General features: G+C 38.7%; 1 protein-coding gene across 1 annotated transcript in view; it reads right to left on the bottom strand.

The window, feature by feature from the left end:
* Positions 1 to 14,933, bottom strand: part of skp2 (S-phase kinase-associated protein 2, E3 ubiquitin protein ligase) — a 28,789-nt gene extending 13,856 nt beyond the window's left edge. The window contains exons 1-7 of the mRNA XM_062032008.1: positions 14,670 to 14,933; positions 14,061 to 14,290; positions 13,875 to 13,986; positions 10,524 to 10,667; positions 6,921 to 7,055; positions 412 to 510; positions 202 to 329 (exon numbers count right to left, since the gene is read on the bottom strand). Coding sequence (XP_061887992.1) covers positions 202 to 329; positions 412 to 510; positions 6,921 to 7,055; positions 10,524 to 10,667; positions 13,875 to 13,986; positions 14,061 to 14,290; positions 14,670 to 14,884 — 1,063 coding nt within the window. The 5' untranslated portion in view covers positions 14,885 to 14,933. The remainder of the gene's footprint in view (positions 1 to 201; positions 330 to 411; positions 511 to 6,920; positions 7,056 to 10,523; positions 10,668 to 13,874; positions 13,987 to 14,060; positions 14,291 to 14,669) is intronic.
* Between the last annotated feature and the right edge of the window lie 2,205 nt (positions 14,934 to 17,138).

The following is a 17,138-nucleotide window of genomic DNA, read 5'->3' as shown; positions in this document are numbered from 1 at the left end:
GGTGACCCCAAACTTTTGAACGGTAGTGTATATACTGTATATACGCATACGTACATATAGTTACTTTACATGCGGTCGGCTTTCGGCCACCTGGCCAATTATTTTAGCCCAATGTGGCCCCCAAGTGAATAAGTTTGGACATCCCTGGTACAAACCAACATTGAGGCAGAAGACCCCAGCCCGCTCCCCCCCCCCACTCACCGTCAAGCGTGAGGCTGTCCCTGTATCCGCTGAGGTTGAGCTGTGTCACACTGGGGGTCACATGATCGACGACACTCTTCACATGATTATTGTCGAAACTGCACCATGATATGTTGAGTTGCTCTATTCTGCACGAGGGAAAGACAAAGTGTGATTCAGATGGAAAAAAAGTGGTTGTGGTGAAAGAAAGGGACTTGCATGAAGGCAGACCTTGAGCAGGACTGTAGCATGTGAGCGAGTGTGTTGGCAGAGAAGTCAGAGCATCCACTGAGGTTGAGCTGCAGAAGGCGTGGATTCTTGGCCAGATCGCTGCAAGAGAATCTGAAGTGTCAACATCCAACTATTCCAAAACATTTACTCGGTACCCGACGATGTCAGGACCCACAAACTTGGAAGTAGCTTCTAAATAGCAGGCATTACTTGCACCTTTCTTTTGTTAACGACGCTCCAAAAATGTCATCACCCTTGGCTTCACCTAATGGCACAACAGTGATAGCACAAAATAGTTTTTTGCATGCTCCACAGATTGTGATTTAAGAAGCTATTCTAGTGACCTAATGAAAAAGTCTTTAATGTTTGGTTTGTCAGGCTGTCCCGGTTGCAGAACACCTTGATGCAGTGTGCAACATCAACCTGGACAAAACAAGGTGTTAATTTTGCAGATTGTTTCCAGCAAGTAAAAAGTCAAAGCATTGGTATTTTAGGTCAGGATGAGTGGGAAAAATCTTCAGAACTCTAAAAACGGCCAGAGAAAAATCACTCACAGCTTCTGCACCTGCACGAATGCATTCTGTCAGACAATGTGTGAAGGTATTAAAATGATATTTCTGACAGTATTTGCACAACTGGGAGACTGATGACCAGTCAGAACACCCCGATTGAAGAGGGGAAACGTCTACATTTGAACTGATACAGTAAAAATTCCCGGTATTTGGGAATCGATACCGGTACTAAAAGATACCAATTTTCGGTACTTTAATGTGTGTTAATAAATAACAACATTTAAAAATTAGCTGATTATGATAATTGTGCTGTTTGGTTGTTAAATCTAGTTTTCTTTGTACACTTCTGAATCTCATTTGCAAGTATCAGATACTTTGCATGCAGTTGCAATTTCAAGACGTTAGATGGCAGTAGTGTAAAGACTATGGCAAAGGCAACCATAGCTCAAGTATGAACACGTTTCAGAGCTCAGTTGGTCCCAAACATGGCGCCCTGTAAGAAACAATTGTAAGCGTTTCAATGATAATTTTGAATAGTGCAAGTTTACAATAGCCGTTATGATCTACTGAATTAAGAAGTGGCTTGCAAGACTTTCATCTGAAAATTTATTTTTCTGCAGTGGTAGCAGCAGCAGCTGACAGTTGTGGTGTGGTTTCTTTTACTCTTTTAATGTTTGTCTATTTGTGCTTGACTTTCACTTCTGCTGTTACCGAATTGAATTATTTGTTTTACTGAGATTCAAAGATAGTCTTTTTGTCAAACCATCTCTTAAATTAGTTGATTTTTTCTGACCGCTGTAATTAATCAGAATCAGAATCAGAATAGTTTTTATTGCCATTGTTTGAGAATGGGTTCACAAACTAGGAATTTTTCTTGGTGCAATCGTGCAACATAAAACACATATAACACACACACACACACATACACTTATATATATATATACACACACACACACACACACACACACACACACACACACACACACACACACACACACACACACACACACACACACACACACACACACACACACACACACACACACACACACACACACACACACACACACACACAAGGGGTGTGGGAAAAAAATCGATTTGAATCGCGATTCTCACGTTGTGCGATTCAGAATCGGTTCTCATTTTGAATTTTTTTATTTTATTTTTTAATTAATCAATCCAACAAAACAATACACAGCAATACCATAACAATGCAATCCAATTCCAAAACCCGACCCAGCAACACTCAGAACTGCAATAAACAGAGCAATTGAGAGGAGACACAAACACGACACAGAACAAACCAAAAGTAGTGAAACAAAATTAATATTATCAACAACAGTATCAATATTAGTTACAATTTCAACATAGCAGTGATTAAAAATCCCTCATTGACATTATCATTAGACATTTATAAAAAAAGAAAAAAAAAGAACAATAGTGTTGAATTGAAAAAAAAAAATCGATTTTGAATCGAATCGTGACCCTAAGAATCGATATTGAATCGAATCGTGGGACACCCAAAGATTCACAGCCCTAATACACATACATACATACATACATGTTAAACAGTTGGTCGAATTTGACTGGATGTATTCTACATTGTTTATAAAACTATAATCTCTATAAAAGACATGCTCAGTGGGCTTGTGGTTAGAGTGTCCGTCCTGAGACTGGAAGGTTGTGAGTTCAAACCCCGGCCGAGTCATACCAAAGACTATAAAAATGGGACCCATTACCTCCCTGCTTGGCACTCCGCATCAAGGGTTGGAAATGGGAGTTAAATCACTAAAATTATTCCCGAGCGCGGCCACCGCTGCTGCTCACTGCTCCCCTCACCTCCCAGGGGGTGAACATGGGGATAGGTCAAATGCAGAGGATAACTTTACCACACTTAGTGTGTGTGCGACTATCGTTGGGACTTTAACTTTAAAATGTGTTGACATACTGTATATTTGGTGTTTGGAACGGATTGTTTGGTTTTTATTATTTCTTATGAGAACAAAGTATTTGGTTTTCATACAATTTAATTTGACTTTTTGGAATAGATTACTAACAAAAACGGGAGGTACCACTGTTAATGCAATTTATTTTTCTCCTTTGTGTAATTTGGTCTGTCAGTTGTGGTACTCCAACAGAACTCTGTTACACACCAAATCAGTCGTACACCAACCCGTCTAAGCGGTCCAATCTGAACCCACTGGCATATGATCACATTTGACATTACAAAAATGTAAAATGGCAACTTTAATTGTACTAAAATAGTCTGTACGGCATCATTTTTCTTTTAACAATCTTGGCAATGTAGCAGACCATTACAGAGGAACTGCACTTTTTTGGGGGTGGGGGAATTTTGCCTATTTGCCTACAAATCTCCACGAAAGACATGACGGGTGTGTTTTTTTAATGCATTAAAACTCGTAAATAAATGTAAATAAAAGTCTGCTTACAGCAGAACTAATGAGAGGTCCTGTATTCCACCCATGAAACCCAATAAACAACCACCCAAAAAGCGCAGACAATACTCCATTTACGTTTCGTAAATTAATTATAACTAAGTATTAATGATATTGGTATAAGCGCTAATGCACACAAACTATTTATAGCGGCACCGTGATTACAAGCTTGTGTGCCTATGTCAGACCTGGGCATTCTGCGGCCCGCGGGCCGCATCCGGCCCTTTGTGCGTCCCTGTCCGGCCCGCGTGAGGCCAATTATAAATTACAAAATAAATTTTAAAAAGTATCTATGTCGAGTGTGCAATACAACGGTGCTGCTTTTGTTTTGAAAATCGTTATTTGTATTACTTCCGTGTGGACGTATGCGTGTGCGTGGTTGTGAGTGAATGTGAACAGCTGCAATTACAAAATAAAGTTGAAAAAACATCTATGTCCTGCGCACAATACAACTGTGCTGCTTTTATTTTGAAAAGTATTATTTATGGGCGTGTGTCCGTGTGTAACCTGCGAGTGAAGGTGCACATGCAGCGACAAGTGATGCACGGTTTACACCCGAGACGCTAAAAAGAGAAAAGTTGATGAGGAATGGCGTGTTTTCAACAAGACATGAACTGCAAAGCAACGTCCCCTCTAAGGTGCGTGCCTGCGCAATTGCGCACTGCTCAAGCGTCCGCTGCGCGCAGCAAGTATATGCCGCGCACCAAATCAAATCCCATCTGAATTCTAAACAAAATAAACATATTTATTCTATGGAATTTTGCAATGCAACTTTGAGTGACAGTGACAACAAGCGGCCCTAATGGTGTTCGTCAACACCGTTCAATTGAACACCGTTCAATTATTGTAACGTCTATCGAGATGCTTCGAGGACAGGAATTATATCGATCACTTTATTGAGCAAAACTGTTTATATTCGGACATAACCACACCAAAAACATGAGTAAAACAATTCTATCTCGAAAAACTAGTCATTTTATGCCGTACAAACCAGGCCAAAACCAACTTGTCATCTGTCACCAACACGCATAGCACTAAACCACTGGTGTGTTTATGGCCACACAAAAAGTCGGACAACTCAAACACCACACAAAGTTACGCTATGACTCCTCAGTCATACGTGTGCTTATTTTACTGTCATTTATTATTAATGTTAATTTATTTATATTAGTCATGGAATGCTGTTACACACACTATGTTGAAGCATTACTATTATTATTAATTATTATTATTATTATTATTTATCTTACGGTATATATCAAAAATAATATTGAGCAAAATTTAATTGAAATATTGTCGATGTGGCCCTCCAGCAGTGCTCGGGTAGCTCATGCGGCCCCCGGTAAAAATTAATTGCCCACCCCTGGCCTATGTTGACAATGCTGACTGATCAGCTGCTTTCTTGGTTCCCTGCTCGTGGAAGTTTTTTGTAGATCCTAAATCATGCCTCTGATAGTAGAAGGATGAGGATGTAATCTGACAACTTGGTACACTTTGATAGCCAACGTTAACCTGGAAATGGCAAAAAAAACGACACAAAAAGACACTTGGTTACACCCTCCTTTTCTTCGCCAGTATGAGTAATTTTTCATCTAAACGAGACTATAACAAGATTCTATGACAGTAATAAGTGATGTTTTATTATGTTTGTTGGCTCTCATGAAATCTGCATTTGTCATTAGTGATATAGTTGAAAAAAGCAAACATGATGCATTTTTTTAATTAATCCGTGGCATATTCCTACAATGTTACAAATATGTAAATATTAAATGTTATGAATGTGCACGTTATTACATTACATATATACTTACAGCATGTTTAAACAACCTTAAAGGCCTACTGAAACCCACTACTACCGACCACGCAGTCTGATAGTTTATATATCAATGATGAAATCTTAACATTATAACACATGCCAATACGGCCGGGTTAACTTATAAAGTGACATTTTAAATTTGCCGCTAAACTTCCGGTTCGAAACGCCTCTGAGGATGACGTATGCGCGTGACGTAGCCCGGCGAACACGGGTATGCCTTCCACATTGAAGCCAATACGAAAAAGCTCTGTTTTCATTTCATAATTCCACAGTATTCTGGACATCTGTGTTCGTGAATCTGTTGCAATCATGTTCATTGCATTATGGAGAAGGAAGCTGAGCAAGCAAAGAAGAAAGTTGTCGGTGCGAAATGGACGTATTTTTCGAACGTACTCAGCAACAACAGTACACAGCCGGCGCTTCTTTGTTTACATTCCCGGAAGATGCAGTCAAGATGGAAGAACTCGGATAACAGAGACTCTAACCAGGAGGACTTTTGACTTCGATACACAGACGCCTGTAGAGAACTGGGACAACACAGACTCTTACCAGGATTACTTTGATTTGGATGACAAAGACGCAGACGTGCTACTGTGAGTATGCAGCTTTGGCTTCTAAACATTTGATCGCTTGACCGTATGTGCGCAACTTTTTTTTGCGTATGTACGTAACTTTTTAAAAATATATAAGCTTTATGAACCTTGGGTTAGGTGAACGGTCTTTTGGGCTGAGTGATTGTGTGTGTTGATCAGGTGTTTGAATTGTATTGGCGTGTTCTATGGAGCTAGGAGCTAGCAGAGGAGCTAGGAGCTAGCGTAACAAACACGCAGGTGTTTTTATGCAGGATTAATTTGTGGCATATTAAATATAAGCCTGGTTGTGTTGTGGCTAATAGAGTATATATATGTCTTGTGTTTATTTACTGTTTTAGTCATTCCCAGCTGAATATCAGGTCACCCCCGGCTCTCACAGCATCTTCCCTATCTGAATAGCTTCAACTCCCCACTAGTCCTTCACTTGCACTTTACTCATCCACAAATCTTTCATCCTCGCTCAAATTAATGGGGAAATTGTCGCTTTCTCGGTCCGAATCTCTCTCACTTCATGCGGCCATCATTGTAAACAATAGGGAACTTTGCGTATATGTTCAACTGACTACGTCACGCTACTTCCGGTAGGGGCAAGCCTTTTTTTTATCAGATACCAAAAGTTGCAATCTTTATCGTCGTTGTTCTATACTAAATCCTTTCAGCAAAAATATGGCAATATCGCAAAATGATCAAGTATGACACATAGAATAGATCTGCTATCCCCGTTTAAATAAAAAAAATTCATTTCAGTAGGCCTTTAATGGAAGTGTTTGGATGTTTTTTTTAAGGGCTTTATAGGCAGAATAGAGCGACTCCCAGTAACTCCATTGTAAGCTGACTTTTGATCGCATTTATTTGGTATTTAGATTGCATTAAAAAAAAAGAAAAACATTACATTAGGATTGTGAGTTATAGGCAAAATTCCGAAAAAGAGCAGTGCCCCTTAAGGGAGCGATCTGACATGTTTTGTTACGACACAAACAGTACCGGTAAGTGTATTGCTTTAGTAGACCAACTTCCATCTGGCAAGCAAGAAGTTCTGTTAATGATATACAGACACAAGTTTGTGTCTTTATATCATTAACAGAACTCCTCCCCAGTGGCGTCGGTGAGCTCGGGGAACCTCTGAACTAACCTGATGATGGTGTCAGAGAGTTGCAGACCTTCCAGACTCAGACACTCCAACAGATGACAGCGACTGAGGAGGCTCTCGAGGGTTGAGGTAGAGACAATGCAGCTGGATAGGTCCAGTTCAGCTAACTGCAGTGTGCTAACAGGACAAAAATAACAGATTCATGTTTGAAAAACTTCAAAGTTTATAATACAGGAGATTTACAAAAAAAAAAACTAAACAAGAGGGCAAATGTAAATATAAGAAAAATGTGGTCGTTTCTTGGGGATAGAAGGGGCTTTGTAGAGCAACACTGCAGTTTTGGGTGGTGTGAATTGTATAACCAGAGTAACGCTACATTTACTTAAGTAACTTTTTGAATAAATTACACTTTGCAGAGTAGTTTTAATGCAAAATACTTGTCACTTTTACTTAAGTATTTTTGTGAGGAAGAAACAATACTTGCATTCGTTACATTGAGTTTCATTCCTATCGTTACATTTATTTATATCATATTGATAATCTATTGACGTAGTCATTTGGCTCGTGTCACATGACACAGTTTCATCAATCTAACGTAAGCACCAGTGTTATTTCACTACATTTATCCACTTCCAAAGACATGCACCTGGAGATAGGTTGATTGGCAACACTAAATTGGCCCTAGTGTGTGAATGTGAGTGTGAATGTTGTCTGTCTATCTGTGTTGGCCCTGCGATGAGGTGGCGACTTGTCCAGGGTGTACACCGCCTTCCGGCCGATTTTAGCTGAGATAGGCTCCAGCGCCCCCGCGACCCCAAAGGGAATAAGCGGTAGAAAATGTATATATATATATATATATATATATATATATATATATATATATATATTAGGGCTGTGAATCTTTGGGTGTCCCACGATTGGATTCAAAATAAAAAAAATGTTCAATTCAACACGATTCTCGATTCAAAAACAATTTTTTTCCCGATTCAAAACGATTCTCTATTCATTCAATACATAGGATTTCAGCAGGATCTACCCCAGTCTGCTGACATGCAAGCAGAGTAGTAGATTTTTGTAAAAAGCTTTTATAATTGTAAAGGACAATGTTTTATCAACTGATGGCAATAATATAAATTTGTTTCAATTATTAATTGAACCAAAAATATGACTTATTTTATCTTTGTGAAAATATTGGGCACAGTGTGTTGTCAAGCTTATGAGATGCGATGCAAGTGTAAGCCACTGTGACACCATTGTTATTTTTTTTTTTTATAAAATGATAATGTCAATGAGGGATTTTTAATCACTGCTATGTTGAAATTGTAACTAATATTGATACTGCTGTTGATAATATTCATTTTTGTTTCACTACTTTTGGTTTGTTCTGTGTCGCGTTTGTGTCTCCTCTCAATTGCTCTGTTTATTGCAGTTCTGATTGCATTGTTATAGTTTTGCTGTATATTGTTTTGTTGGATTGATTAATTAAAAAAATAAATAATAATAAAAATAAAATAAAAATAAATAAATAAATCGTTTTTTTAAAAATGAGAATCAATTCTGAATCGCACAACGTGAGAATCGCGATTCGAATTCGAATCGATTTTTTCCCACACCCTTATATATATATATATATATATATATATATATATATATATATATATATATATATATATATATATATATATATATATATATATATATATACACACACACATATAAACACACACACCAACACAAAATGTTTATATATTGTATAAATAGATATATTTATATGTACATATATATTTATAAGTATTTATTTATGAAAAATGTTTCTGTTAACATGTCAATAGTTTTAAATACATGTATCATGTTGTAATTGTATGCATGTTCGAAATAAACTCAAACCATAACCATACCATATGGATTAATTTCTTTCATGAAGACAAGAATATGATTTGGTGTATAACCTTATTCTGATGACTTGCATTGATTGGAAGCAGATAGGATTCAGAGTAGTGCTGAGAACTTCCACATTTTCGAATTTACATTGTAGAGGAGAAAAAAAATACTCCTTTCTGTCTAATACCACATCAAAGTGGTTGTTTTTGGCATCTTATTTTTCCAGCTTCCATACTCGTTATTATACACTTTAAAAGAAATACATTGACAGCAAACTCTGTAGCTTGCTAGCTTGTGTGCACTATCTTTATGAGACTCTTATTTTGTTAGTGCCGGCAGAATGGAACAGCACTTTTGTAATGTCAGTAACTTTGCAGCTGGTCTTTCGCCTTTTGACGGCAGGTGCTGCGCGAGAGACTGTTGAAATAAAAAGTGATTCTCGCCTTCCTTTCAGTCCTTTTTTTTCTTCACACTGAGCTTGCAGCAGTCAGCGTCATCTCACAAGATCTTCAGGTGCCGTAAATGTCAAACCAGTGACGTCATAGTGAAGATTGATGATCGCCAATTCTTAGGTCTATTTTTTTTTATGCCTGGCTGGCAATCGACTGAAACACACTCCGTGATCGACGTAATGGCACCGGCTCTAGACAACTTGAACAATTCTCAAAGTACATTGTAGATTAAGCAGCAACACAAATTAAAATAGAGTAAACAATGCAATACGAAGACATATGTTAATACTAATTAATAAACACGGATTAGTTTTTAAATGTGTGTAGTTGTTTTAGCCCTTTAACATTCAAGAAGTTATGCAAATTACACAATATCATGGTGACCACGCCCCTGCACGTATTTTGGCAATCTAGGGGAAACTCTGTCAAGTAGTTATTTAGATGACTGCTTTTTACTTCAGTCATATTACTCTAAAGCAGGGGTGTCAAAGTCAAGAATTATCTATGGATGATATTTGATTAGTATTAGAACCGGCCCGAAGGCCACAGCCGCCTGCTGCTGTTTTGCACGCACCAATACTCCATCAGTGTTGGCGCTAGGAATTTTCAAAATGGGGTCCCAGGGACCCCATCAAGTCATAAAAATGGGGTCCCACAGTACATTTTTGGGGTCCCACTTTTTTGTAACCGTTTTGAAAACAAATAAGTGTATGCATTATCCTGTTATATCTCATATTCTATATTGTTGTGGAATAAGGTTGTCATACACATTACTTGATTCATTAAAAAAAAATACAAAAGAAAACACATTTTTATGCATAATTAAATGTATTCAGTTATAAACATTCATTCACTTTCTTCTTTCCTTCATGGATCTAAACTTTACCGCTGCCTGTATTTTTTTCTATATTTTTATTGTAATATTCTCAGAATGTGTTGTTCTATTTTTGGCCAAAATAAGACAAAGAAAACAACCTGAAGTTGTCTTTAGTTTTTAGTTTTAATGCCATGATTTTAATAGGCCGGCCCGCGTGTGCAGATTTTCCTCCATGCGGTCCCTGAGCTAAAATAAGTTTGACACCCCTGCTCTAAAGCAACAATACTTTTACTTGAGTACAATTTTTGACTACTCTACCCACCTGTGTGTATAACTTAGTGTGAGGCCGTGAATGTGCACCGGCTGTACCAATCACCATGACTGGTGATAAGGAAAAGGTGAGGAGGAGTCTGTGTGTGTGCTTGTAAGAAAGGATGGCTGCATGTTGAGAAGTTTGTGGATGTTGTTTTGGCAGTAACCTGCGCCAACACTCACCATGTGCCCGTTATGTGCAGGTTGTCTATAAAAGAGCGAGGGCAGCGTAGCCTTCGCACGCCTGTCTTCAGCACCTGCTGCAGAGCCAGACCCATGTTGGTCTTCCCCTCCAGGTCTACACTTTGCCACAGGGACTCATCAAACCTGGAAGAGACCAGCACTATTAACACAACATTGTCAACATTTGTATTTTAGAATATAGGACATTTCTTGGGAAAAACAGGTAATATGGTACAAAACCCAAAACCAGTGAAGTTGGCACCTTATGTAAATCGTAAATAAAAACAGAATACAATGATTTGCAAATCCTTTTCATCCTATATTCAATTGAATGGACTGCAAAGACAAGATACTTAACGATCAGACTGGAAAACGTTAATTTTTGCAAATATTAGCTCATTTGGAATTTGATGCCTGCAACATGTTTCAAAAAAGCTGGCACAAAGGGCAAAAAAGACTGAGAAAGTTGAGGAATGCTCATCAAACACTTATTTGGAACACCTCACAGGTGAACAGGCTAATTGGGAACAGGTGGGTTCCATGATTGGGTATAAAAGCAGCTTCCATGAAATGCTCAGTCATTCATAAACAAGGATGGGGCAAGGGTCACCACTTTGTGAACAAATGCGTGAACAAATTGTCGAACAGTTTGAGAACAACATTTCTCAATTACCTATTGCTAGGGATTTCACCATCTACGGTCCATAATAACATTAAAAAGTTCAGAGAATCTGGAATAATCACGGCAAGGCTGAAAAACAACATTGAATGCCAGTGACCTTCGATCCCTCAGGCGGTACTGCATCAAAAACCGACATCAGTGTGTAAAGGGCATCAGGAACACTTCAGAAATCCACTGTCGGTAACTACAGTTCGTCACTACATCTGTAAGTGCAAGTTAAAACTCTATTATGCAAAGCCATTTAACAACACCCAGAAATTCCGCCGGCTTCACTGGGCCCGAGCTCATCTAAGATGGACTGATGCAAAGTGGAAAAGTGTTCTGTGGTCTGACGAGTCCACATTTCAAGTTGTTTTTGGAAACTGTGGATGGCGTGTCCTCCGGACCAAAGACAAAAAGAACCATCTGTATTGTTATAGGCGCAAAGTATAAAAGCCAGCATCCGTGATGGTATGGTGGTTTTATTAGTGCCCAAGGCATGGGTAACTTACACATATGTGAAGGCACCATTAATGCTGAAAGGTACATACAGGTTTTGGAGCAACATATGTTGTCATCCAAGCAACGTTATCATGGACGCCCCTGCTTATTTCAGCAGGACAATGCCACGCCAGGTGTTACAACAGCGTGGCTTCATAATAAAAGAGTGTGGGTACTAGAGTGGCCTGCCTGTAGTCCAGACCTGTCTCCCATTGAAAATGTGTGGCGCATTATGAAGCCTACAATACCACAATGGAGACCCGAGACTGTTGAACAACTTAAGCTGTACAACAAAGCAAGAATGGGAAAGAATTCCACCTGAAAAGCTTCAAAAATTGGTCTCCTCAGTTCCCAAACGTTTACTGAGTGTTGTTAAAAGGAAAGGCCATGTAACACAGTGGTAATAATGTCCCTGTGCCAATGTGTTGCTGTCATTAAATTCTAAGTTGATGATTATTTGCAAAACATTAAGTATAATGTCCATCCATCCATACATATCTTGTCTTTGCAGTCATTTAATTGAATATAAGTTGAAAAGGATTCGCAAATCATTGTATTCCGTTTTTATTTACGAAGTACACAACGTGCCAACTTCACTGGTTTTGGACCTTCAAGCTACTCAAAGCGCTTTGACACGATTTCCACATTCACACACTGATGGCGGGAGCTGCCATGCAAGGCCCTAACCAACAACCCATCAGGAGCAAGGGTGAAGTGTCTCGGCTGGATGAAGCTGGGGATCGAACCAGGAACCCTCAGGTTGCTGGCATTTTCGCTCTAGCAACTGAGCCACGCCATCCCCATCTGGGGGGATACCTTTTATTTTTTTTGTGAAAAGATCGGAACAGCCTGAAGCCTTTCTACCATGAATTGATTAACGTGGACCCCGACTTAAACAAGTTGAAAAACTTATTCGGGTGTTACCATTTAGTGGTCAATCGTACGGAATATGTACTGTACTGTTTCATATAATGTATTCTCTTCCTTCGCAATCTACTAATAACAGTTTCAATCAATCAAAAACCGGAAGAAGGCAAAATAAGAACATTTTGCAGGGAAAACGAGAACATTGGTATTAGAAAATGCTGTACAGGGCCGGCCCGTGGCATAGGCCGTATAGGCAAATGCTAAGGGCACCGTCCATCAGGGGGCGCCACGCCAGTGCCACAAATGTTGGAGAAAAAAATAAAAAGTTGGTACTATTATTTCTAAATACAAAAAATAATCCCATGTTAATTAAAATGCAAAGTAAAGCCTATTTAATAGAAATATTATTTGTTACAACATTACGCCCCCCCCTCCCCCCGCACGGTGCGCCCCTCCCTTCCCGTATCATGACTGTTTATGGACGTCACCGCATCAAAAAATCAACACAAGATGTCAAAACGGCCAAAAATGTCAGGTGCCCAGGGAAGAAAAAAGAGAAAAGAAGAGGAGGAGGAACGAGAAAAAGACAAAAGGTAGCAGGTAGGTAACGTTAGCCTACATGAAATTATTTGTCTGTTACAGAATGTGATAGTAACCTGTTTTTTAGCATTAAGCTAATGTTACATGATTCGGCAATTGCTAATCAATAAATAGCTAGTTCTGTTTTAACGTCTGGTTAATATTGTGGAGGGGGCTAAATTGTTATGGAAAATAATAATGTAACGTTAGGTAATTACAGTACTCCCACCTTACATTCATCAGGGACATTTGTATTAGATCTTTTAAGCAGCTGTTTTCTGTTTACATTATTGCCTTCTGGTTAGCTAATGTTTGCCCTGCAGGTAATAGTCACTTTTCCACCCCTTTATATATTAGGTATAGTTGTAAGCCTAGTTGTTAAAGTGCACATCATTAATGTTAATTGAGCAATATCACATGAGAGGGAATGCGGTTTTTTTTTAAATTTGAGCACTGCTGTGATTCGGTTAAAGATAATCATAACATAACATTCTCATATAATATGTTAATTTGCTTTCTTTAAGTAAAAAAAAAGGTCAAAGACAAAGCTATTCGGTTTCTTGCGAGTATATACACTTCACTGCCGATGTGGGGGGGCGCCACCTAAAATCTTGCCTAGGGCGCCAGATTGGTTAGGGCCAGGCCTGATGCTGTACGTTAAGAGCTTGAAGAAAAGTTTTTTACATTTCAAAATGTTTAATGAGCCTAATGCATTGACACACAAAAAAAGAGACAATACTAACGCTAGGCGATGCCAGCGCTTGCAGATGACCGCTGTCCTGAGGAGGTCGTGCAGTGGGAGGAAGAAGAGGATCCTGAGAATCAACTCCTCCGGAAGGTTGTTCCATGAAATCCCTGCAGGAAGACATTCTGAATGAAAATACTGGTAGTTCATTGCAGCTGTGAATAAAGCATGATCTGCTCCTTACCCGACAATGATTCTTTCCTCTTTCTTGACCGCCGGGAGATGACAAAGTGATTGCAGCCGTTCTCTTTCCCTTTACACATGGAGCGTTGCGGTTTGTGTCCAGGTGACCACTGTTGTATGAGCTCTGTTGGGGTGCATTCAGTCTCCTGAGTCTCACTCCACTTCCGTTTGTCCCCTTTGGACAGCATGGAACCCTGGACGTCGAGGAAGCAGACATCCTGCAATGGCATACTGGATGGAAAATAAGCATTTTGTGTTTAATCGATAGAGCTTTGCAGTGCAGTACGTAGTTTGTGTTGTTTGTGGTGAGGAACTATTGATGTGGCCGAGTTTGGAGTTCATCCTTGTTCGATCTGCCCGCCATATTGGATTGACCGCGCAAAACTACAACCAATATGCTAAGTTTATTTCGTACATTCACTATCTTAGGAGTTGTATCTCAATAGACTTTTAGGACTTCACATTAGCAAGCAAACATTTAAGATAAAATCGACATTAATGGATTGCCTCGATAGCAGTGCTACGTTTCACGGCGAAATGCACCACAATAACACATTACAGAACAAACATTTTCTATTCGTTTTAGTAGAAAGCAAACTTTTAAACATACCTGTCTTTTGGAATGAACTCTTTTCCAGAACAAAATGTCTTATGGGGAGCAGATTGCACGAACTGGAGGTGACTTTCGCCACAATAGCGCTCCAACCCGACGTTTTTTTTTTTTAAACACACCGCCAGTGGTATGGCGCCGAATGCCATGACGTCACTGAGGTAGAGCCGGTTCTTCGACGTCATTCGTTGGATTTTTAGTCCGCACATGCGCATTTGACTCGGAATTTAACCCGGAAGTTAGATTTATATACTTGATTGAGACTTTTAATAGTAGATTGCACAGTTCAGTATATATTCCGTACAATTGACCACTAAATGGTAACACCCAAATAAGTTTTTCAACTCGTTTAAGTCGGAGTCCACGTTAATCAATTCATGTATATATATATATATATATATATATATATATATATATATATATATATATATATATATATATATATATATATATATATATATACTGTAGGTATTTTGTTATATGTTTATGTTGAACTGTTGTCTTCTATGAAATATAAATCAAATGTAACCATTAGGGAGCTAAATTAGAATTGGTTGTAGCCTGACTCAACACAGTATTTTCCAAATAGTCAATGTTCCCACAATGTAGATCGAACTCTGAATCTCCTCATTGATAGATTGATTCAATATTCCCCTCTTGCTGTGTTTGCAAATGACATAAGTCCATTGAGTCGTTGCAACTTAATATACAAATAACCAGACCACACATAATCAGAAAACACAACACAAAACAGTCTCTATTATACTCCTGATTAATTTGACTGACACAGAAAACCAAATTAATAGGGATGTGAATATTACAATAATGAAATAATTGAGAATCGTATTAAATAAGAATCAGAATTCCAATGCCAATCCATTTTTTGGGCAATAAATTATTGAAGACTGTCTGGAGCAACTTTCATTATGGTTTACAAAAATACTAAATAGTCACATCTATTTCAGACTATATTATTGCACACTTAAAGTAAAAAGTTTTGTTTTGCACATGTAGTGTTTCTCTGATCATGACAAACAAACATGTTTTGGTCTGATGAGACCGATTGAACTCTTTGGCGTGAATGCCAGGCGTCATGTTTGGAGGAAACCAGGCACCACTCATCACCAGGCCAAAAACATCCCGACAGTGAAGCATAGCGGTGGTAGTATCATGCTGTGGGGATGTTTGTCAGCGGTAAACTCGGAGACTAATCAGGATAGAGAGAAATGTGAATGCAACAATGTACAGAGACAGACTGGATGAAAACCTGCCCCAGGGCACTCTTAAACTCAGACAGGGGCGACGGTTCATCTTTCATCAGGACAACCACCCTAAGCACACCGCTAAGATATCAAAGCAATGGCTTCAGGAAAACTTTATAAACATCCTTGAGTGGCCCAGCCAAAGTCCAGACATCAATCCCATTGAACATATCTGGGGAGATCTGAAAATGGGTGTGCATCGAAGCTGCGAAGAGGGATGAGCGAAACTGCCCAAAGATGGGTGTGCCAAGCTTGTGGCACACAAAGCATTCTAAAATACTTTAGGCTGTAATTGCTGTCAAAGGTGCATCAACAAGAGTATTGAGCAAAGGCTGTGAATACTTATGTACATGTGATGCCTCCCCCCCGCCCCCGATACATTTGCAAAAAAGTTATAAAAAAAACTTTCACACTGTCATTATGGGGTATTATGTGTAGAATTTTGAGGACAGAAATGACTATTCCATTTTGAAATAAGGCTGCAACATAAAGTGGGGGGAACGGTTTTTAATCAAATGCAGATAACATTTCATCATTCAAAATTAATTTTAAACAGACAAAACCTCCAAAGACACGCACCTGGGGATAGGTTGATTGGCAACACTAAATTGGCCCTAGTGTGTGAATGTGAGTGTGAATGTTGTCTGTCTATCTGTGTTGGCCCTGCGAAGAGGTGGCGACTTGTCCAGGGTGTACCCCGCCTTCCGCCCGAATGCAGCTAAAATAGTCTACAGCACCCCCCACGACCCCGGAAGGGACGAGTGGTAGAAAATGGATGGATGGATGGATGGAAAACAAAAGTACCTGCTTTTTTCCCAAATCCTAAATAAAATACTATAATGCTCACCAAATCGAGCTTGTTACACAATACAAACATCTTGGTATTTTAGTTGAGAAATTATCTTTTAAACCCCCCAATTTTGAAAATAGGTCCATAGATTAAAACTCAAATTAAGCTTTAATTTCCGCATTAAATCATTTCTTCCTTGAAGAGGGTAAAATAAAAATATTGATTTTTTTTCCAATTTTCTTAAAATATTTCAAGATTTGAAATGATATACAATACTAAAACTAATTTGTTTTAGTCCTGTTAAGTTATTTTCAGCTTCAAACCTATTACAAAAATGAAATAAAGTTTTACACATTTCAAGGGGTTGAATATGTGCATTATCAGATTTAGCTGAAAGAATACATTTGATAAATACAA

Source organism: Entelurus aequoreus, linkage group LG21, assembly GCF_033978785.1.
Source record: "Entelurus aequoreus isolate RoL-2023_Sb linkage group LG21, RoL_Eaeq_v1.1, whole genome shotgun sequence".
In the NCBI taxonomy this organism is placed as follows: Eukaryota; Metazoa; Chordata; class Actinopteri; order Syngnathiformes; family Syngnathidae; genus Entelurus; species Entelurus aequoreus.
Note: the sequence above shows the minus strand (reverse complement) of the source record. Positions and strands in the feature narration are given on the sequence as shown.